Raw genomic sequence first — 23,988 nt, 5'->3', positions numbered from 1 at the left:
TTGTTCTGTGCATGCAAATAAAACTTAATACACCTTTTAACATCCAAAGTATACAGCAATTGTTTGTGGGTTTGGAAAGAACATCTTTAGTGGAATAGGGTTGTCGAGATGGAAATCCAAAAGGTACTTTTGGTATGAATTTAGTGATAGTGTATAAAAACACTGTCTTTTTTTAATTGCATTAATGGTTGTTTTATAGTGAATGCTGGCAATCCACTAACTCTTCTTGCTGATGTTGATGCTAATAGCAGAGCAGCCTTCCATGAAATATTTCAACCGTGTCTTGTGGATTTGTTCAAACAGGCTTTTCATTAACTGGCTTAAAACCACGTTGAGATGTCAAGGAGGAGGAAGCTATTTCACCGGTGGAGAATCTCTAAAGAGTCCCCAAGGAACTGTTTCATTAATCTCGCAGACCATAGAGATGCGTTCCCTGAACTCCTAAAGTGAGAGATTGCCACTAAGTGCACTTCAATTGATGAATGTGCAAGGCCAGACTTGGCGATCTAAAAAAGATAGTGCAAGATCTGTACTGGTGTTGCGAGGAATGGATGTAATTATTTTTCTTGACACCATATACAGAAACAATTCCACTTAAATTGATGTGACTTTTTCGTGGAGTCTGCTCATGCTTTAGAGAGTATTTCTCTGCAGTCTCCAGGGATACCTAATGGTCCAAGCTCATGATAGTCAGGATTCAGGCTGACAAGTGAAGAGAAGTGAGGTTGGGATGAAGTACTGGGCACTTGTTCATGGATAGTAACGTCTGAGTAGACGTCAGAGGAATATGATGTTCCGAGAGAAGGAGAAGTTCAGTGGACCAGAATTGCAGAGGCCATTTTGGAGCAATGAGGATTAATCTTCATGGTTCCCTCTTCATTTTCCTGAGAAATCTTAGTATCAAAAGAATTGGGGGAAAAACATCAGCAAATATTTTCAACAATCCAATCAAAAAGGCATTTCCCCATGTTCTTTTCTGGGGATGCCAGCTTGTGTAGTATTGGCATTTGTTTGTCTTCGTCGCAAAAAGATAGAGTTGCAGCGTGCCCAGCGGAAGGAAAAGGCCCTGCAGAACCAGAGGATCGAGTTCCCACTCAAGACAAGTGGTTGTTAGTATGCTGAAGGTGTCTGCCACCACATTGGATACACCTGGGACGTGTTCTGTCATCAGTGTTACATTGTGTTGCAAGGCCGAATTCCAAATAGTTTGTGCCCGTTGAGAGCAACTGATTTTGTCCCTCCTTGTTTGTTTAGGTAGTGCATGCAGGTGGTATTGTCTGTACAGATAAGTAACTATGAGCCTGCAATTCTGGGGAGGAATGATACTAGAGCCAGAGCTTCAGCCTTTAGTTCTAGAAGATTTATATGCATCTTTTTTTGAGAGGTTGTCCATTTGCCACAAACAGAGCTCTTGAAGGCGAGCGCTCCATCCCTTCAGGGATGCATCCGTGGTGATGATGAGATCTGTTATTGAGAGAGAAAAGTCATCCCTTGAGAAATATTGGCTGATACTGTCCACCATCGCATAGCTTTCATCATTGTCAGGGTTGAGTATCACATCATCGAATGAGCCTAGGACTTGTAGCCACAGTTTTTTTAGCTGTTCTTGTAGGGGGCGCATATGAAGTCTGCAGTTTGACATCAGGAATGCAGGAGGAGCACATTCACAGAAACGACTTGCAGTCAAACAAACTGATTTTTTTAAAAGCTTTTGGGACAGTATCCTGATCTTGTCCGGTTCTTCTGGAGAGATGAAAGCTTTATCTGACTGGGTGTCTAAGACTGCTCCTAGAAACATTAATGTTGTTCTCGGGCTGAGAGTGGATTTCTGTAAATTTAGTATGAGTACCAAGTTTTTGAATAACGAAAGGCAAAGTGCAGTGTTCGCAGTGGCTTTTGGTATGTCGAAGCTTTTATTAGCCAATCGACTACCTGCTGTCACCAGGACCATGCACTTGGTGACTATTCTTGGGGCTGGTCGTAGTCCAAAGGGGAGCACTTTGAACAGCAAGTGTGTCAGATACCTGGAAAATAAGGTATATACCAAGGCTGAGATTCGATTGGGAAGTGAAACTATGCATCTTAAAGAGCTGCAATGTAGCCCCCGTGATTGAGAAGGTGTAAAAAAAAAATGCCTTGTAGGGTGATCATCCAAAATTACTTTTTTCAGGTATTTGTTCAACAGTCTCCTGACAAAAGTGGAATAGAAACCTGTGCCCTGCTGAGACTTCAGGACCTTCTCTATCACATCTTTCTGCAACATGATAGAGACTTCACTCAACAGCTGTTTCAGATGGGGAGCAAACATTCATTTTGGAAGCAAATTCAGAGGTTTGCTGATTAATTCGAGGGTAAGCCTTTGAGCTACGAAGTCTAGGACCCACTTGTCTGATGTTATCTTGGGAGCATTGGTGATTATTATCAGAAATACGTCCTCCAAGATGTTCCTTGATTTGGGGGAAGGCAGCCGGCTGTTCGGAAAGATCATTGTTTTCTATTAACATCTCACTCATATCAGTTGTTTTACTCTAGTTGGCTGCTTGTAAGCCTCTGCAGGTGGCTGTCTGTTCTGCTGTGCATATTGCAGCCTGTATTGTCCTTGGTAAAGCTGATATTGTTGCCCATAATTCTGGAATCCTCCTCTGTAAGAGTATGAACTTTTCCCTCTGGCTCCTTGAAAGGGATGTTTGCGAAATTGCAATGTTCCAAAGGACCTGGCGGTGTCAGTATCCACCTTAATGGTTTGCAGAGCTTCATCAATGTGTTTTCCAAGCACTGCTTCACCGTCGTATGGCATGTCCTGGATCTTCAATTGGACTTCTGATCTGAATGTTGTCGCTTTTAGACAGCCCTGCCTGCAGAGGACAGCTGCTCTAGCCAGTTGTCAAAAACCTGTAGAAGATATATCGATGGCGCAGTTTATTATGGAATAGACAAAACTTTGCTAGGTGATGTGTGAACTGGAAGAATCACATGAACACTGGGTTTGTCAGTATATGAAAGGCAAGATAGTGGAACCAGACGTGCCAAAGGTGCTGAGGATGACAAATGGATTAGTTACTTACCTGTAATCCTAGTTCTCTTCCAGGGGTATCCTCAAAGTCATAAGCATTAGAATATTCCGGCCCATGTGCGGGACCCCGGAAACACCCTATTATATGTGCCCCACATATATATACATATATATATATACATATACATATACATACATATATATATAAAAACATGCAATAGCAGCCAAATAACATCAGAGCTGAAATATGCTGTGAAGAATTTCCACCATACATGAATAATAAGCATTAGAAACATGAGAAACAACACCAAAGATTGTTTAGAAATTGTTTTAATGCTCACAAAGCAGTAGAAATTCTCATAACTCACTGGAAGCATAGGAAGCTCCCAGGCTGCATTGCAAGCACACAGTCTAAAAAGACTGAAAAGCTAACCTGTAGCTGAATAGCAATAAACTGACACCGTGCCTTTAAGGCACCGTGCCTGTATCCCATCATGCCCCAGGGGTGACAGTTAGGTCAGTTGTTCTTTTCGGAGACTGAAAAACAAACCCAGTAACAAATAGGTTAACAATAACTCCTTTTTAAAGAGTATCCTTTGCCCGGGGAGGCGGGAGGGTTGCTTATGACTTTGATGAGGATACCCCTGGAAGAGAACTAGGATTACAGGTAAGTAACTAATCCTTCTCTTCCAGGGGATCCTCATCAATAGTCATAAGCATTAGAATAGAATAGCGAGCCTCTCCTCTTCCCTGCGGGCAAAGGAATGATAAGACAGTAATCTCATCAACAAGTCTGAGTAGACTATAGACTACCCAAACCGATTTCTCAAGGAGGCTTGCCCTACTTGAGTATCGGCCCTGGAATCAGATTCGCGACAGTAATGCCTCGTAAAGGTATGAAACGATTTCCAGGTTGCAGCCTTGCATATTTCCGACATTGGAATGTCATGCAAGAAAGCTACTGTAGCGCCTTTCCCTCTAGTGGAATGCGCTTTGGGTGACAACAACAAAGGCTTGCCTGCAAGCTGATAGGCCAATTTAATGCAAGAGACAATCCATCTGGAGATGGACCTCTTGGCTGCTGGAAAACCTGTCCTCATTGAACCATAGTTCACAAACAGTTGACTTGTTTTCCTAATCCCTTTAGTCTTTTCCAAATAAAACTTGAGCACTCTCTTAAGATCTAAGGAGTGAAGTGACCGCTCAGCTGGGGTCGTAGGATTTGGAAAAAACGAAGGGAGGGAAATGGACTGATTTATATGAAAATCAGAAATGACTTTAGGCAAGAAAGATGGATGAGCCCTTAGGACTACTCTGTTGTGGTGGGAAACAGTATATGGTTCCTTCGCACAGAGTGCTTGTATCTCGCTTACTCTGCGCGCAGAGGTAATCGCCACCAAAAAGGCTGCCTTCCAAGAGAGATGCTGCAAGGAGGCCTTGTGGATGGGCTCGAAAGGAGGTGACATTAACCTGGATAGAACCAGGTTTAATTCCCATGAAGGATTTCACACAGGGGGATACACTTTTTTCAACCCCTGGAGGAAGTCCTTAACCACTGGAACCTGAAAGAAAGAAATCTGCTCAGGTGATTTTCTGTATGCTACAATGGCTGACAAATGCACTCTAATAGAAGTGTACTTCAAACCAGCAGTTGCTAGGGAAAGGAGGTATGGCAAGATGACGTCCTCCTGCCGTTTAGTCGGATCTAAGTGATGATCCCTACACCACAAGTAAAACCTTTTCCACTTGAACGCATAGGACGCTCTCGTGGAAGGTCTCTTAGCCTCCTTTAAAATGTTCATGCATTCGGGAGGCAAGTTCAAATGTCCATATTGCAGGACCTCAGGAGCCATGCTGTTAGGTTCAATGATGGGAGGTTGGGATGCATTATCCTCCCGTTCATCTTGCTCAACAGGTCCGGCCTGCAAGGGAGTCGTTTGTGTGGACACACAGACAGATGTAGAAGGTCCGGGTACCACCACTGCTGCGGCCAATCCGGAGCTATCAGGATCATTTCCATGTTCGACCTGAGGAGCTTGGAAACTACTCTCGGAATCAGAGCCAGGGGAGGAATGGCATATGCGAATGTCCCTGACCAATCCATCAGTAGAGCATTCCCCTGAGTTCCTGGCCGGTGGAACCTGGACGCGAAGGCGTGGCATTTGGTGTTTGTCGTCGTCTGCAAACAAGTCTATGGATGGACGACCCCAACAACGAAAAAGCTCTTCTACTACTTCGTCGTTTAGCACCCAGTCTGGCTGATCTTTGAAGTGCCTGCTGAGTGCGTCTGCTTTTACGTTCAACTCGCCCGGAAGGTGCACTGCCACCACTGTGAGGTCTCGAGAGAGAAGCCAATGCCAGATTGCCTGAGCCTCTCGAGAGAGTGGGCGAGATCTTGTGCCTCCTTGTTTGTTCAGATAGAACATGGTGGTCGTATTGTCCGTCTGAACTAGGACTGAGTTGGACTCGATCGCTGGAAAGAAAGCTTTGAGAGCCAGGAATACCGCTCTGAGTTCCAGCATGTTGATGTGGTATGTCTGCTCCTGCGCAGACCACTGGCCTTGAATTTGAAGTGAACCCATGTGAGCTCCCCAGCCTTGCAGGGAGGCATCAGTCACTATAGACTGGGAAGGAAAGGGCTGGTGAAACGGTACCCCCACCAGTACATTCTTTCTCAGAGTCCACCATTTGATGGCATCTTTCGTTGCCTGGGAAAGAGTGATACGATCTTCCCAGCGTCCTGTTGCTTGGTCCCACTGGTCCTCCAGAGCCTGTTGTAGAGAACGCATTCTCAGCCTGGTGTTTGGGATGAGAAAAATGCAGGACGCCATGGAACCCATCAGGGATGCTATTTGTCGAGCTGTTGGAAGCAGAGACTCTAGCAGAATCCCACATTTCTGACTCATGGAAAAAAGTCTATCCTCCGAAGGAAACGCTTTTCCCAAGCTTGTGTCCAGAACGGAGCCTAGGTAGTGGATGGACTGTGTAGGCCGCTGGACTGACTTCTCCAGGTTCACATGGAGGCCGAGCCTGTGTAGCTGGTGCAGGCACAGTTGTAGATCGTGCGTTACCTGTACCGGAGATGGGCCTTTTAGGAGCCAGTCGTCCAGGTATGGGTAAATGAAGAGTCCCTTTTTGTGAAGAAAAGCCGCCACCACTGCCATACATTTGGTGAAGACTCGTGGTGCGGACTTGAGACCGAAGGGTAACACCTTGTACTGGCAGTGCTTGTTCCCTACGACAAACCTCAAGTACTTGCGATGTTGTTGAGCAATTGGGATGTGAAAGTACGCATCTTGCAGATCCACCGAACACATCCAATCTCCGGCTTGAAGATGTGGACATATTTGGTGAAGCGCTAACATGCGGAACTTTTCTTTGACGATGACTTTGTTTAATAGTCGTAGATAGAGTATTGGTTTGAACTTGTCCTTCTGATCTTTTTTGGGGACAAGGAAGTATCTGGAGTAAACCCCCTTTCCTCTTAGAGTGGTAGGAACCTCCTCTATCGCTCTTTTTTTCAGTAGGACTTTCACCTCTCTTCGGAGCAAGCTTAGCTGGTGAGGGCAAGAGCTCTTTGGAGGAATGCTTTTCGGAGGCGCACGGAAACGTAGCTTGTATCCATTGCGCAGTATATTCAGCACCCACTGATCCTTTGTGATGCTGACCCACTCTGCCATGTGTCGTGAAGCACTTCCTCCCCCTGGAGTGGGTATCGGCGCCAGAGGAAGCCACTGCTCAGGCCTTTCCTCCTCTTGTGGTGTTAGAGGATTGTTGGTGACCTCTATCTCTGCTGGGCTTGCCTCGAAACTGGGGTTTCCCCTGGTTCTTACTTTGGGACCACTGAGGGGTTTGAACCCTCTGTTGAGCCCCTCTCCCCCTGTTGGTCTTGAAGCGGCGCTTGAATTCTTTTTTCTTCTCCAAGCCCACCGCTTTCACCGTATCCAGTTCCGTCTTCATTCAGGTCATCTCTTAGTCAGCATGTTCCCCAAAGAGAGCGGAACCCGAAAAGGGGAGATTAAGGATGCGATGCTGAGCATCCGGCTTCAGACCTGTAAGGCGCAACCAGGCCGACCTTCTGGCACAAACCCCATGTGAATAAGAATGCGCCGCAAGCACTGCACCAGCCGCAGCCGTGCTTATCACCTGATTCGCCACCAGACACCCTTCTGTAACAGTCTCTTCAAAATCCTGCTGGTCTTCCTTTGGCAGTTTGGATTTGAATCTTTCCATAGAGTCCCATAAGGCTCTGTCGTATCGACCCAGAAGCGCAGCCGCACTAGAAACCTTAAGAGTGGAAGCAGCTGAGTTGCAAACCTTGCGACCCCAGGAGTCTTGCGATTTGCTGTCCTTGTCTGGTGGGACTGAAGAGGAACCAGCGACTGCGTGCGTCTTCCTCGCCGCTGCCACAATTACAGAGTCTGCTGGAGGGTCAGATTTTACAAAAACCGGGTCAGAAGATGCCGGTTTGTATTTTTTCTGAATGCGGGCTGGCACCACTCTGATAGCCGCTGGAGTTAGGAAAACCTCTTTGACAGGATCCATAATCCCCGGGACTAAAGGTAGCAGAGGACGGGAGATGGCTTTCTTGTGTAAAGTCATAAAAATGACTGTCGTTACTTGAGGGACAGACATTTCAATGTTCAGTTTCAGTGCTCCTCTTTGCAGGACATCCAGATACGTGCCAATGTCATCCACTGGGGAGGATCTGGATGTAGGACTGTCCGTCAACGTAGGGGAGTAGTCCCTCTTGGCCGACCTGGTAGAAGAGATATATGAAGTAGACCAAGTTCGTCGACGTCTATGGTGAGCACTGTGTCTCCGCTCCCGCAATCTTTTTGAATGTTCCTCCCGCCTAGGAGAGCGAGACCTGATCCGATCTTCTGACCGAGGTCTTCTTCTGGGAGATTGGGATCTTCTGGGAGATCTGGTTGGTGTTCTCACAGGTGATTCGCGCCTGGGAGGACTACGCTTGTCCATCTCCTCTAGCAGATTCTGAAGAGGAGACCCGTGTTGTGGGCTGGCATATTCTTGCATACGTTTTCGCCAATGGTCCAAAGACTTGTACCATCCAGGTGACAGTCTGACTTGCTCGGCCGAAGGATCTGGCCGACGCTCAGGAGTGCGCACAGGACTTCTGGACCTTGAAGGTTCAGTTGAGGAGCCAGGACCGTGAAGAGGTATGACGGGAAGCAGACTCCGTTACCATGATCGCATCTGAATGCCTCGACATCGAGCGTTCTTCCCTCGCCGAACGCCTTAGAGGAGTTGGCGGGTCAAACAATCTCGACCTCGAATGCCCATGTGAGGATCTATGGTCTCTCGACGTCGAACGGCGATGACCGGCCGTCGACGGAGCTCTCTCTCGACGTTGAACGACGATGTCCAGTCGTCGACGGAGGCTTCTATCTCGACGTCGAACGACGATGTCCAGTCGTCGACGGAGCTCTCTGCCTAGACGTCGAACAGCGATGACCGGCCGTCGACGGAGCTCTGTCTTGACATTGAGTGCCTGTGGGACGACGGCGGAGGGGTATTGGGCACCCTCGACGCCGAACGTTGACGAGTCACTGACGGAGACTGCGTCCTCGACGCCGATCGACAAGTTACTGTCGACGGCGGAACGGTCTTGGTCCTCGACGCCGAACGCCGCTTCTTGGACGACGGCGGAGGGGTCACACTTCGACGCCGGTCATCGCCTGGATGACGACGGCGGAGGAGTAACCTCCCTCGACGCCGACCGTCGCCCGGTTGACGGTGGCGGAGTAACATCTCTCGACGCCGATCGTCGGGCGGTTGACGACAGCGGAGGGGATCTCGACGACGGAATTGGTTTCTTCGACGTCGTCGACGTACCTGTTCTTTTCGACGGCGAGCCCGCCGTCGACGGCCTTTTTGACGCCAAACGATCCACCGGTGGTTCTTTCCTCAGCGCCAAGCCTGACGCTGAGGCTGAAGGGAGGGAAGACCTGAGTTTTGAAGGTGTTTTTGTCTTCTTGGAACCCTTCTTCCCCGGAGACCTTCCTCTGGATGACCTATGAGCCAAGCCATAGATGCGAATTCTCTCCCTGTCTGAGAGTTCTTCCTGACAGGTGCTCGCAGAGAGGACAGGTGCCTGGATCATGTTCTTCAGGCAGACACAGGATACAAACATTGTGGTTGTCTGATTTTGCTTTCTTGTTACCACAATAAGGACACTTATCAAAAAGTGAAGGCATTTTCCACTGAAAAAGCCCAGTAAACTGACTGAAAAAGGCAGTTCCTTACTTGACTAGATGTAAAATGTTAAAGTAAGTGAAAAAGTTGTTCAAAGTGAAGTAATTTTCGGTCAGAAAACAGAAATTAGTGGAGCTGTGTAACCAGGATCCTTCCTGAAGGAGCCGGAAAGAACAACTGACCTAACTGTCACCCCTGGGGCATGATGGGATACAGGGGGTCATGAGTGCCTTAAAGGCACGGTGTCAGTTAATTGCTATTCAGCTACAGGTTAGCTATTCAGTCTTTTTAGACTGTGTGTTTGCAATGCAGCCTGGGAGCTTCCTATGCTTCCAGTGAGTTGAGAATTTCTACTGCTTTCTGAGCATTAAAACAATTTCTAAACAATCTTTGGTGTTGTTTCTCATGTTTCTAATGCTTATTATTCATGTATGGTGGAAACTCTTCACAGCATATTTCAGCTCTGATGTTATTTGGCTGCTATTGCATGTATATATATGTCCCAAGGTAATATTTATAAAGAAATATATAATCAGACCTGAGAAGTAGTCTCTTGAAATCAGAAGGATTGAATGAATAACTGAGCAGAGAAAATCTGAGGGAACTAGCCTCTGTGAGAAAGGTAGTAGAGGATGCAATTGACTGATTGATTGTAGACTAAGTTTTGTTCTTTAAAAAAAAAAAAAAAAGGTCATGGCTATTAATTTGATGGTCTAGTGCTATTGTACCCTCTGCTATTATGATTGCTTTCATACAATACCGTGGGACTCACTTCGACAATTCTTAAATGCACAGCTTTTATTTTCAAGACACATAATGGCAGCCTATGAGGCTATTCTGTCCTCTACCTTGCATCTCCATCATGAAAAAAGGAGTTTTCTTAAGTGTCTGCGCAGGCCTTCCTGAAGAAAGGCAAAACAATCCACTTAAGAAGATATATCTAAAATAAGTGCTCCAGGGTCCACGCAAGTGGGAGGGACTATTCAAGTGCCTATGACTTTACTTGGAAATACCTTACGGGATAATCTCCCCTTTCTAATGGTACCCTTTCCTAGTGGTGGCGGTGTGTGCAGATGGCGCCTGGCTGGTGGTGTGCGCGGATGGCGCCTGGCTGGCGGTGTGCGCGGATGGCGCCTGGCTGGCGGTGTGCGCGGATGGCGGTGTGCATGGACTGGCACCTGGATGGCGGTGTGACTTGCGTGGATCCCCCAGTATTTTCTTACCCAGAATTCTCTGCAAGCTTCAAATCTAGTTAAAAAGTCGAATTTTCTACATATGTGTGTGGGAAAGTTGAACGATCACTGTGCAAATATAAATTTCTTACCACCCATTGTTTCCCTCGATAAAAATGATACCTCACTTGTGTGGGTGCCCAAAGCAGAGTCAGCCTAAAGAGATTTTTTTAAACTGCGCTCATCAATACGCGTTGGTGCCCTCTCAATCTCTACACATTTGGCCCTTCCCTTTCTCAGGCAAAATTTGAGGCCTGCCGGGTATTCTGGGTAATAAATAGTTGGGAGATCCACGCAAGCCACAACTCCATGGAATCCCCTGGTGTCTAGTTTTCAGAAAGGTCTGGGATTGGTAGGTTTACCTAGATGTCCACCAAGCCCAGGACCAAAAACGCAGGTCACCCTCTTTGAAAACCAGTTTTTCTGTGATAAGTCTGATGTCTCCATAATACGTTTTGGAACAATTCCGGTCGTGGGCACTAAAACTACCCACACAAGTGATGTATAATTTTTTATGGGAGATGAAGGGGATTACCGAATGGGTGAAGGTTTGGGGCTCCCTGCAGATTCCAGTACTTTCCATCACAGAAATTTGAGGAAAGTGTGTTTTAGACAAATTTTGAGGTTTGCAAGGGTTTCTGATAAAAATAATATGGAGAGCGCCACACAAGTTACCTCATCCTGGATTCCCCTGGGTGTCTAGTTTTCAAAAATGTTAGTAATATTTTAGTATTCTACAGCATTGGTCACAAATGACAATATAATTTGTGCCACGGTCTTGAATTCCCTCAGGCCAAACCCATTTTAATTTGCATCCAAAAATAACAGGATTCTAACAATTGAAATGCTTAATAATAATGGACTATTTATTTAAGCCCAAGCCTTTCACAGTTTTGAATTGATTTGTGCAACTTAGAAACAAGAAATTTCTGAAAGTCAATTACTCATTTTTTTCAGTAAGCTTCCAATTTCCTGTAGATTCATTTAGGCAATCACACACAATGGATGCTGAACCGTTGAGTAACAACACCATCTTCCTAGAGTATCACACAGCTTGAACAACTCACTGGTAACATAAGGAGTAAAATGTATTACTTGCAATAACATCACATCTGAAAAAAGTATTACAATTCATTAAGAGTGCCAGAAAGACTGCCAATAGATAGGCACAAGAAATCAGACATTTTAAGGATGCAAGCAGCAGCCTTCAGGCAATAGTTTTAAGACTGTTTTCTAAAGAAATTATTGCACAACAGCATGCAGAGTACTAAAAACATCTTACAGATACAGTATGTGAAAGACTTACATTTCTTTTCTGTAAACTGGTGAAGTAAACATGATTTTCCCACACCCATATCACCTGGCAAAAAAGTAAAAAGGCAACTATTGGATTTGTTGGTAATTCAGCCTTCTGCATTTTAATTCATACATCACTTTACAGAAAGACTTTCTAATTAGGATTCCAGTGAGTAATATTTAAATGCAAGCAAATACCACCAAGTGAAATGCCTGCATATTAAATGCTTTATTTCTGCTGGAGCTTACTCAAAGTGCACGAGTTGTGTTTTGTTGCTCAGTGGCAGCTATGAGCAAGGCACTTTGACAAATGCCCCTTGAATTAAGCTCTCCACAAATGTATCTAAATGTCTTTGAGATATCCGACAGTCTCACGCTTAATTAACCCTCTGCTCCTTAAGATTTGAAATGTTAAGCATGGAAAGATCCAATAATCGCAGCTATTTTCGCTGTCTTATGAGTTCATGCACTTTTTCTAACAGAATGAACATAAGTTACTTACCTGTAAACTGTGGTTCCCCAGTATTGGTGTCTTTCATATATTCACATGCTTGAATATTCCCCGTCGAAGTGGGAGTCCCACGGTACATAAAATAGCAGTAATATATGCATATATAAATAAAAATTACCATAATTATATATATACATACATAAATACAGTAAAATATCCCAAAATTTAAAAGTACCATAGAACAGATTAGGCCCATAGAAAGCCTAAGGGAGAACTCACTTTAGTAACATATCAGTGTCATTATGTATAGGTCCACATTCTAGCCAATTAGGCTGTAGCTCCCTCTAGAACCTTCTCCTCCGAAGCCCAAGTCCTCAGAGTTTCGTAGCACAAAGTAACCATAAGTGCCTGAGGAGAAGAGAGCCTCTGAGGGGAGGAAGGGAGGGTCGCATGTGAATCTATGAAAGACACCAATACTGGAGAACCACAGTTTACAGGTAAGTAACTTATGTTCTTCTCCAGTATTAGGGGTGTCTTTCATAGATTCACATGCTTGAATAAGAGTAGAAAGCAGTAAATGATATAAGTCATAAAGGTAACACAAAACTGTAAGTATACAAGAACATACTATTTAATATGTAATAAATATCAAAATTCAAGAGAGAAAACCTTTATGACTGGAGGGGGGTAGCAACAGAGGCTCACCTTATTGAAAAGATTCCGCAGCACCGCTTGTCCCACTGCCGCATCCGCGGCGTCTGTTGATTGCAGACAATAGTGCTTCGTAAAAGTATGGCTGCTCGACCACGTAGCAGCTCTGCAAATGTGTCGTAGAGGTACCCCGGGAAAGAGGGCAGTAGAAGTTGACACAGCTCTAGTTGAACATGTATCAATTTACAATTTACATGAGCCCATACTGGAGCAGGAATTGGCTTGCCAGCCTGTTGATGACAAAAAGTAATGGTGGAAGAAATCCACCTAGTAATAGTCCGTTTGGTAACAGGCTGTCCTTTGCAGATCGGGCCATAGGCCACGAATAATTGGTCCGATTTCCTATATGATGCAGTACGCTGAATGTAAAACTTGAGACAGCGTTTCAAATCCAAGGAATGCAATGAACGTTCAGCAGGAGTTTGTGGATCAGGAAAGAAAGTCTTTAGAATGATAGGTTCATTGAGATGAAAATCACTTGGAACTTTCGGGATAAATCTTGGATTAGTACGTAGCGTAACAGCCTCATTGGAGAACTGGAGAAAAGGAGGCTGAATTGTGAATGCCTGAATGTCACGGACACGCCTAGATGATGTCAAGGCGAGCAATAGACCAACTTTCCACGTGAGGAATTTTAAGCCTGCTGAGTGGATGGGCTCAAAAGAAGGTAGGAGGAGCCGAGACAACACCAGATTTAGGCGCAAAGCAGGTGGAGGACTACGAATGGGTGGAAACATCCGGAAGAGGCCTTTGAAAAACTGTTGGACAATTCTAGAGGAATACAGCGAGGTGGAACCATCATGAAGGAAGCGGGAAAGTGCTGCTAAAAACACTTTGAGTCGAGTGAGAAAGTCCTGCCTGTGCAAGGGATAGGAAGAAAGGCAGGATCTGTTCCGGTTTGGCGGTCATTGGATCCAAGGCTTTGGTGTAGCACCAGACACAGAAACGCTTCTATTTCAGTTGATAAGTTTTAATGGTAGAAGGAGCGCAAGCGTGCGCCAACACTTCTCTGGAATCTGCGTCGATGGTTAGACGTGCAAATTCATTGTGTTCAGGTTCCAGGCATGGAGCTGGAGGTATGCCGGATCTGGGTGACAAATCTGCCCTTGCTGCATCGTGAGGAGGTGAGGCAGAGGATGAAGCGATATTGGCTTGTTCTGGGAGAACAAAAGAAGGTCCGAGAACTAAGGGCGTCGCGGCCACTTGGGTGCGATCAGGATGACATGACAGGGTTGAAGCCTCATCCTGTGTAACAGGCGCGGAATTAGAGGAAGCAGAGGGAAAGCGTAGATGAATTTGTTCGACCAGTTGATCGAAAATGCATTTCCGCTCGACTCTGTGGAGATGACGACTTGCAAAGCGTTGGCATTTCCTGTTGGCGGCAGTCGCAAAGAGATCCATCTGCGGCTGGTCCCACTGACGGAAAATGAACTCTAGAGTTGGTTGGTTGAGTTCCCACTTGTAATTGTCCGAGAGAGACCTGCTGAGTGAGTCCGCCAGAACATTGGAAACACCCAGCACATGGATGGCTGTAAGATGAACTTGATGGTGAATCGCCCATTCCCATATCTCCTGTGCTTGTCGGGAAAGCAGCAGGGACTTTGTGCCGCCCTATTTGTTTAGGTAATGCATGCTGGTGGTGTTGTCTGTCCTCACCAGCAGAGATTGGCCCTGTACTATCCACTGGAACGATTTCAGGGCAAGGAAGATCGAGTGCGTTGGATTGCAGTCCACTTCCCCTTTACTGACATTCCTTCGAGATGCGCTCCCCAACCCTACAGGGATGCATCGGTTGTGAGCGTCAGTCGGAGATGCGTCTTGAAAAGACCGACCCATGGATATGTTCGGAGGGTGAGCCCACCACTCCAGTGCCACCTGAATGCGGGGCGTTAGAAGGATCCAGTCATTGAATGATCCTGAAATCTGTTTCCACTGCTTGTCTAGTTCCTCTTGAATGACCCTCATAAGTAGCCTGCAGTGGGGGATCAACTGGCCGAAGAAGCCATGCCTAGGAATGATTTCAACATCCGGACTGAAACGTACAGCTTGGACAGTAGGAATCGCACCATCTTGAGCATGCGGTCTTGTCTTTCCTGGGAGACGAAAACCTTTTCCAGCCGAGAATCTAGTGAGGCTCCTAGAAAATCTCGCCGCTGTGACGGGCGAAAGTGTGACTTCTGGCAATTGATGGAAAGGCCCAATTTTTGAAAAAGATCAATGCAAAACTGAGTGTGCTGGTTTACCATCTGGAGGTTCGGAGTCTTTATAAGACAGTCGTCCAGGTATGGATAAAATTGAATGCCTTGCAGGCGCAGAAAAGCAGCTACCGGGGCCATGATCTTGGTAAAGACCCTCAGTGCTGAACGTAGGCCAAACGGCAGAACTCTGTATTGGAAATGCAGATGTCCGACTGTAAAACGGAGATACTTTCTGTGCCTGGGGTGAATCGGCACGTGAAAGTATGCGTCCTGGAGGTCGATCGTGGAGAAGAACCCTCCGGGATTGAGGTAATGTAAAATTTGAAGCAAGGTCAACATTTGAAATGTTTTCAACGTGATAAATTTGATCAGGGCGCTTAAGTCCAAAATGGGGCGCCACTCTCCCGACTTTTTCTGGACTAAAAAGAAGCGGGAGTAAAACCCCTTGCCGGCCTGGTGGTACGATCTCGATAGCACCCTTTATGATCATTAATTTTACTTGAGCCAATAGTTCTTCGAAATGGGGAGGGGGCGGACCAGTAGTAGGGCGATTGGGAGGAAACTTAGTAAACTCCAGGGTATGTCCTTTTGAAATCACGTCCAGGACCCATTGATCGGAGGTGATGTTGGACCAATTCAAGATGTAATTGGAGATGCGTCCTCCAATTTTTACAGTCAGTGGAAAATTGACGCTGGGACTGTCACTGTTTCTTTGCATTTGAACCACCTCTGTAGCTGGTTTTCCTCTGGTATGGTCTGGAGGAGGTCTGTCGATTTTGGGACTGGTAATTACTCCTTTGTCGGTTATCATTGTAGGAGCGATATTAGTTTGATCCACGAAAAGTGGAAGAATTGCCACCTCTACCACGTGCTCCTCGAAAAGGCAGTTTTCTATATTGCAGAGTGCCTAACGCCTTGGCCGTATCTGTATCCTTTTTAATAGATTAGAGGACATCATCGACATGTTTGCTGAAGAGCGAATCACCGTCATATGGTAGATAGAGTACTTTAGCTTGAACCTCTGGGCGAAATGCTGTCTATTTAAACCAGCCTTGACGCCTCAAAACAGCAGCCCCAGCCAATTGCCTGAACCCCGTAGAGGAGATATCAATGGTGCAGTCAATGATCTCTGAAGAGATCTTTTCTCCCTCTTGAATGATGGTTTGTGCTTCCGCACGGATGGCATCCGGTAACTGTGGAAGTAATGCTGCGATCTCGGACCACATTTGGCAGACGTACCGTCCAAGAAAAGCCAAGGAATTAGCCGCCCTTACAGTCGTGGCTGCCATGGTGGTAAACTTTGTTCCCATGGAGTCCAGCTTTCGGCCTTCCTGATCTGGGGGAGACGTGAGAGGTGTGGCAGGATTGCGGGACCTTTTGAGCTGGCTGAGTAATGACGGAATCTGCCTTAGGCTGTGACACTAGGCATGTCAGAGAATCTGCCGGCGCTTTGTACTTTTTATCAAGCCTTGGTAAGACAGCCGGAATCGAATTTGGTCGCTCCATCAATTTGAGACCTTCATTCCAAATGTGGTCGATTATCGGAATAGTGTGAGCTTGCCTTTGAGGTAAGTCTTTAAAATCGTAAAGAAAACAATCAGTCTGCTGGACGTCTAAAGTGAGGTGAAACCTCTTAGCAGAGAGGACCATCAAATTATGAAAACTGACAAATTATGAAAACTGCCAATGTCCACAGGGGGTGAAGCTAATGGCGACGTTGGTGGGGTTGAAGGTGTGTGAGCCCTGTAATCGCCCCACTCTTGAAGACCGTTATCGTCATCATTCTGATCTGTGTTTTGAGGGTCTTGATCCTCATTATCCGTATCCTGCTGGGTACGCACTGGTGACCTGGGTGGAACTGGTGCAGGAGTTTGAGGCTGTGGAGGAGGTTGCAGCATTGGAGAAACATGCCTAGACGGTGGGAATCTGCGATTATAATCGTCCAGCATGTGCTGCAGATTCATTACCAAAGCCAGTGGTATCTGTGTCGTTTGTTCCGCCATAGGTGCCTCTGACCTGTCTACAGGAAATAGATCTGCCCCATCTTCGACATTTTCTTCCTCCTCCTCCTCATCATAATCTTGGCACTTGATGTGTAGCTTGGATGGACTAGCCGCTTGTCTAAAGACATTGTCCATTTCTGAACCATCATTGGAATCCTCCTCCACAGACTGAAACAATTGGTTAGGAAGAGTAGAACCACTCTTTGTAGGACTCAACTGTATAAGAGGCACCCTTTTAACAGTGACCACTGTGAAGGTGGTAGCCGTGGCCAAGGGATGGTGTAGTGTCGACGAGCCCGTCAACGTGGTGGTAGATGCTCCCAAAGCCGGTTGAGGCGTTTGCGCTATGTCCACGGACAAAGAATCCCTAACTGAAGACTGATGTGATTTAGCCTTCGTCGACAAAGATTTTTTCGCCGTCGACTAGGGTAGAATCTTGCCCGTCGACAAAGATGGTCCCGTCGACGAAAGTTGGACCGTCGACGGGGTGGCAACCGTCGACGAAGTAGTCGTCGATAAGGTAGTCGACGACAAAGTAGTCGTCGACGAGGAAGGTCCCGTCCACGGACGGCGGCCCGTCGACGATGTTGTAATCTCGGTCGTAGACGAGGAGTGCGTCGACGAATGACGCGTTGACGGTGGTTTCTTCGTCGACTGAGTTGATTTGATAGTCGTCGACGAGATCTTCAAGATTGAGGTAATGGGTCTCACCTCATCAGAAGCCGTCGACGAGGTGGACATCGTCGTCGTAGTCTTGGAAGACATAGAACATGTCGTCGTCGATGCGGAGACAGCATCCACGGATTTCGTCGCCGGACGCGTCGACGAGCCAATGCCCGATTTTGAGGATGATGGCATGGCTTTGAACAGTGACGCCAGAGAACCAGGTCTCGTAGGCGCAATTGGAGGTAAATCCTGTGGGGAGATATCCTTCGAGATTTCTACAAGTCTACTTTTCTTGAGAAAAGGAGAAGGCATCTCTGTCTCCGACCCACGCTTCTGAGAGGTCCTTGACTGGAAAGAAGAGGCCCTCTCATCCTCCGAGACCACAGTGTCAGTAGTCTTCAACTTCTGAAGCCACAGAAGGAGACAGGCCTATCTGTCCCTTAAAGTCTTGGGTGGAAAAGTACGGCAGTACTTCTAGTTCTTCACTTAATGGTCCGGGTAGAGACAGTAAATACATTTACTTTGTGGATCTTCATGAAACAGACGCAATTTTCCACATGATGGACATGGTTTGAACAAAGATTTCTTTGAGGAAGACATCGGAGAAGAAAAAATAGCTATGTAAGAAGAAAAACTGAGCAGAGCTCAGGGAGACTCCCTTCAAACGACGTGTGGTAGAAAATCTGAGGACTTGGGCTTCTGAGGAGAAGGTTCTAGAGGGAGCTACAGCCTGATTGGCTAGAATGTGGACCAATACATAATGACACTGATATGTTACTAAAGTGAGTTCTCCCGTAGGCTTTCTATGGGCCTATTCGGTTCCATGGTACTTTTAAATTTTGGGATATTTTACTGTATTTATGTATGTTTATATATAATTATGGTAATTTTTATTTATATATGCATATATTACTGCTATTTTATGTACCGTGGGATTCCCACTTCGACGACGGGGAATATTCAAGCATGTGAATCTATGAAAGACACCCCTAATACTGGAGAAGTACTTCCTACCCCACACCCTCTTCTCACTGGTCAGTCGCTCATTTTCTCCCTTTTCTTTCTTTCGTTCTTCAATTTTCAGCAGGCATTTTAACAGGCAATTATAGCCACTGTAATGCAGTTTACCCAAAGGGAAGACCTACCATGTAAAACTAATTTAAATAAGAGTTTCAGGATTGCAGGTGCATTATAATACTATATTCCATTATCGAGTCTATTTAATGGAAAACAATTTAGTTACACTTCATTAAGACTTTCAAGAATAGCAATGTGGGACTTTCAATCTTTCTCCGGATAATACATGGTAAAGCACGGGCACACTGTGTGCTATCAAACTTCATTTAAAGATCTTTTGCTCCAAATTCCCCCTGCTATATCCCTTTACTCCATTTGTTTTCTCACATCAGTCTTTCAAACGGTCTACCTTAATTCTATCACCCTTATTTCTATATACCTCCCTAAGTAAAACAGCGGATAAAAAAATCAATTACGTTATTTTAAAAGGAAAGGATTCAACATTTAGGATCTGAAAATGGCTGCATAATTTTCTTTAACTGCCATTTCTAAAGGTTTGAGCTCTTTTGGATAATCAAAGTCAAATACCATCAGAAAAAGCAAAATACACTTACCAATAATGATGTACTTAAAGATGTAAGAGTAATTGTACGGTGCAGTTGCCATCGTGACACTAATTAAACAAAAAAAGAATAAGTAAGGACATTTTGTTTAGTTAATAAAAACAACCTACAATACAACTTGATTAAGACAGATAAAAACATTTAGATATTCAAAGTGCAATATACAAATGTCCTGTTACTAGGGACAACCTGTACATTATTGAGAGTTAAAATGTAAAAACAGACCAGCCACCAACAACCCGGTTTCTGAAGGTAGGTCCAGTCCTAAATTACTGGCGATCTACCAGATCATGTTAAAAACTTTTACTGGACGCGCTAGAAGTCTCATATACAGAATCTGTCTGTTTGTGTGTTTATGGCTTCCAAAAGATATAGCAGTGGCTTTCCAGCCTGGTAAGTATCATTCAGGGTCTATACCTTTGCCGAGTTATCTAATAGTAGATCTTGCTCCCTTGATACCTCCTTTAATTTCTGTTTGATTGCTTTTATTCAGGCAGCAGATGGGACGTCCTCTGCTTGGTACAATGTATCTTCTATCTGGAGGGACGTGATGGCACTCCCTACTTGGTTGAACCATGAAATGCCGGACGACTCGTATGAATTTCAAATGGGCCTTTAATCAATTGACCGAAGCCTTCCTTGTCCGGATGTAAAATGTCAACCTGATTCATGAGACCAAATTATAATCTTCGTCCCTAGCGGCGTAATGTGGCTTTGGGAAGATTTTTCTGTAAGAGCTGCAGAGAATTTGCTCCAAGGCAGAGCCAAGTAGACCTAGATATGTGTGCTGGCCATACTGCAAGCCTGGGAGGAGTGTTGCGTTCATTACACTGAGTATAGGGGGTTGCAGATGCACTACTTAGTATCCTGTTCAGTTGGCCAATGCCATAAAAATAGCTCCTTTCTTTTTGAGAGAGCTTGTTTGAACCATTGGGTTGTTGTTTTCACGGAACCCCACACACTTGTATTTCCACTATGTATGAATTGTCTTGCTGCCCAGTGGCCAGGATACATTGTTTGTTCCAGTATCTCCCAAATGTTGGGACTTTTGTTTTGTCTTGATTTACCTGGAGATGGTTGGCCAAGTTGAATATATTAAGTACGTTCAGTGCCCGTTAGATATCGGTTTTGGTGTGATCCATAATCAAAATGTCAACTGCATATTAAACTATGTACAACTTGTTGCCTCCCAACTTGCGGGGGAAGCAGGGAACCAGACTCCAATGCTTCCCTAAATCGGCTGCATACAGTTTAATAAATAGTGGGGCCAAAAAGCAGCCCTACTTTAACCCTCGATTGGTATTGATTTTATGTATGACCGTACTAAGCCCAGTTTTCACTCGAATCCATGTCCTAGAGTATAATGCAGTTATTGCTCTTAGCAGCATTGGGGGTATACACCAGGCATCAAGTTTTCTCCTTAGGGTTGTCGGGTCAACCCTCTCAAAAGCTGCACTGTAATAAGAATAGCAGAAAAGGGTGTACCTGTTTTGTGCAGCTTGATGTCTCGGGAAGGATAATGCTATGATATTATCCATGGTAGGTGCCCAATTCCAAAGGCCAGATTGCAAGAATGGCAAGACTTCCTGTTCTCGCACCAAGGCCTCGATCTGCTCCAACAGGACACCAGCGCAGGCTTTGTCTTCTATATCCTGAAGTGCAATCAGACGATAGTTTGAAGCCATTGTCCGATCCCCATACAATAGACCCTCTCCAGGCTTCAGGGACCGTAGTCTCTTGAAAGTAGGAGGTTAAACAGCAGAGGTAACAAATTCGTCCAGTTGTCTGGGACACATATGAATATGCTCGCAGGGAGGCCTTTAGGGACTGGCGTGCAGTAGTTTTTCAGGTGCCAGATTATTCTCTTAACCTTTTTGTTAGTTAAATCAGCAATTACACTCTGGGTCTCGACAGGATGAAGATCCAAATCTTGCCCTGGTTCAGCTCTGTTCGGAGGTCGGACTATCGTCTCCTTGGTTATGGAGTCCGAGGTAGAATGTTACATGCAATCCGTTGCCACAGGCTGGCTACTACACTGGGAGCCTGAGGGTTGATCAACATATAGCTCAGTTATGCCAGGCTGCTTCTGGAACACCATTTTTCCTGACTACATTGCTGTTTAATTTGTTGATGTGATCCCTCGAGCATGCCTGGTTTTGAGCTTTGAGCAACTGGAAGATAATAACCCATTCTTTTTTATTTTTATGTTCTGTAACTGTTTTTTGTGGGTTGATCTCTTAAGTTTTACTATCACTGCCTAACTTGCAGAGGGCTTTTGACTATGGGATCGCTGAACTTTGCGAAGAGCTCTTCTTGTGGACATCATGGTTTTATTACGCCGGGATTCAGTTCGCCTGTCCCTGCCAGTCTGTAAACAGTTTGACTTGGAGCTCTTTCCTAACAGAAGAGCTCTTCGATGCAGTTGGCCCACTTCTGAAACACTAATTCTGGATGTTTCGAACTTGATGCAAGTTCCTGTTTGCCTAGCCAAGCAATGGCTGTTGCTGTATGTTCTAGCCTCCACCTGATCCTTCCCAAAAGGTTCACACGTTCCTCACCTGTTGAGGTGCCATCTTGCCCATTGGTTGAGCGGTTAATTCCAGTGAGCACCTTAGTGGATTATGGTTACTTTCTGATCTATCAGCAATTAAAAAATGTGCCTGCTGGCCCACTAGGCGCTCAGAAAGACGGATTTAATCAATATTCCTTTACAAGCTGGAAGGTAAGTCAGTTTAATCCCTTTCGCCTAGGTCTCCCGTTGTGCCGACATCAACTTGTAGGTTGCCAGGAAGTCCTGCATGATGGGCCTCACTTTCAGCCCAGTGGTGCTGTGAGGTGGTGCCCCAGGCTCCTCATGTTAAAGTCTCCTATGATTATAATTTTTTGACAAGGGTGGGCCGAAAGGAGTTACTCAAGACTATCAAGTAAGTCTCCTACCACCATCATCATGGCTTTTTTTCAGGGTGTTAAGATAGCAATTAACCAGTATCAGGTTTTAAGACCAGTCATAGAAACGGCTTGAGCTCCCGTCAAGTACCCGCGAAATGCAAGGGCCCAAAACGTATTTTGGAGACATCAAAATGACCTATCACAAAACAGCCTGCTTTTGCATGGGGGGGCACCTGGGTTTTTGGCAGAGGGCCCAGCTGCCATCTACGGAAACCTACCAAACCCACACATTTCTGAAAACTAGGCACCCCGTGGAGTCCAAGGAGGAATGGCTTGCGTGGATCCCCCAACGTTTCCCTACCCATAATTCCCTGCAAACCTCAAATTTTGCTGAAAAAAATAAAAATGTCCTCACTTTTCTGTGTGGGAATGTTGCGGGATCACTGGCCTGAGACAAGTTTCGTACCACCTAGCATTCCCCCAAGTCTAGACAAAGGATCCCTCACTTGTGTGGGCATAATGGCTGCAGCAGGAATTGGCCCAAATAATACTGTGGAGACAAAATCACACATCACAAAACTACCTGGTTTTGAGGGGAGGGTGCACCTGTTTTTTTTGGCCCCGGGTTTGCAGCCATCTAGGAAAACCTACCACACCTATACATTTCTGAAAACTAAATACCCTTGGAGTCTAATGAGGTATGACTAGCGTGGATCCCCAAACGTTTCCTTACCCAGAATTTTTGTGTGGGATTACTGTGCCTGCACAAATGTCCTACCACCTAGCGTTCCCCTTGATCTCCTGAGTAAAATGCTACCTCACTTGCGTGGCTGTCCAATGCAGTCAGCTAAAAACGTATTTTTTTTTTTAAATGTAGCACTTATAACTCGCGGTATTATACCTTTAATCCCTATGTTTTTGGGTCATAACAGGCCTTTGGTACGCTGGGTAGTAGGCCATTTGTGCCGGCATGGTGATTCCACGCAAACATTTATGGAAAAGGAGATCCCGCACACCATACCTGATTGGACTCCCCAGGGTGTGTAGTTTTTGGAAATGTGTGGGTTTAGTAGGTTTCCCTAGATGCCGCAAGCCCGGGGTCAAAAAACCAGGTGCGCCCCCCCCCCGCAAAACCAGGTAGTTTTGTGATAGGTAATTTCAAAGTCTCCACAGTACAATTTGGGACATTTTCTGTTGCAGCCACTATGCCTACCCACACAAGTGAGGTCACATGAGTTTTTGGTCGTGGGCTTGGCAGCCATCAAGGGAAACCTACCAAACACATACATTTCTGAAAACTATAGACCCGGGGGAGTCCTGGAAGGTATGGCTTGCATGGATCCTCCGTTTCCCTACCCAGAATCAACTGCAAACCTCACATTTTGCAGAATAAAAATCTAGTTTTTCTCAATTTTCAGTGTGGGAAAGTTGTAGGATCACCGGGCTGAGAAATTTCCTACCACTTAGCATTCCCCCAGGTCTCCCGATAAAAATGGTACCCCACTTGTTTGGGTAGGCATAGTGGCTGCAACAGGAAATGTTGGTAGGAAAACGTTGGGGGATCCACGCAAGCCATACCCCCTTGAACTCCCCAGGGTGTCTAGTTTTCAGAAATGTGTGGGTTTGGTAGGATTCCCTAAATGGACGGTGACCCGGTGTCAAAAACCCAGGTG

The 23,988-nt window shown here is 45.6% G+C and overlaps 1 protein-coding gene across 1 annotated transcript in view; it reads right to left on the bottom strand.

Annotated features, from left to right (window-relative positions):
* RAB14 (RAB14, member RAS oncogene family) overlaps positions 1-23,988 on the bottom strand; it is a 221,149-nt gene that overhangs the window by 101,543 nt on the left and 95,618 nt on the right. Inside the window, exons 3-4 of the mRNA XM_086920985.1 lie at positions 19,418-19,476; positions 11,768-11,821 (exon numbers count right to left, since the gene is read on the bottom strand). Coding sequence (XP_086777111.1) covers positions 11,768-11,821; positions 19,418-19,469 — 106 coding nt within the window. The 5' untranslated portion in view covers positions 19,470-19,476. The remainder of the gene's footprint in view (positions 1-11,767; positions 11,822-19,417; positions 19,477-23,988) is intronic.

This window comes from Lissotriton vulgaris, chromosome 5, assembly GCF_964263255.1.
Source record: "Lissotriton vulgaris chromosome 5, aLisVul1.2, whole genome shotgun sequence".
In the NCBI taxonomy this organism is placed as follows: domain Eukaryota; kingdom Metazoa; phylum Chordata; class Amphibia; order Caudata; family Salamandridae; genus Lissotriton; species Lissotriton vulgaris.
The sequence above is the reverse complement of the archived record's forward strand: the minus strand, read 5'-3'. Positions and strand labels throughout refer to the sequence as shown.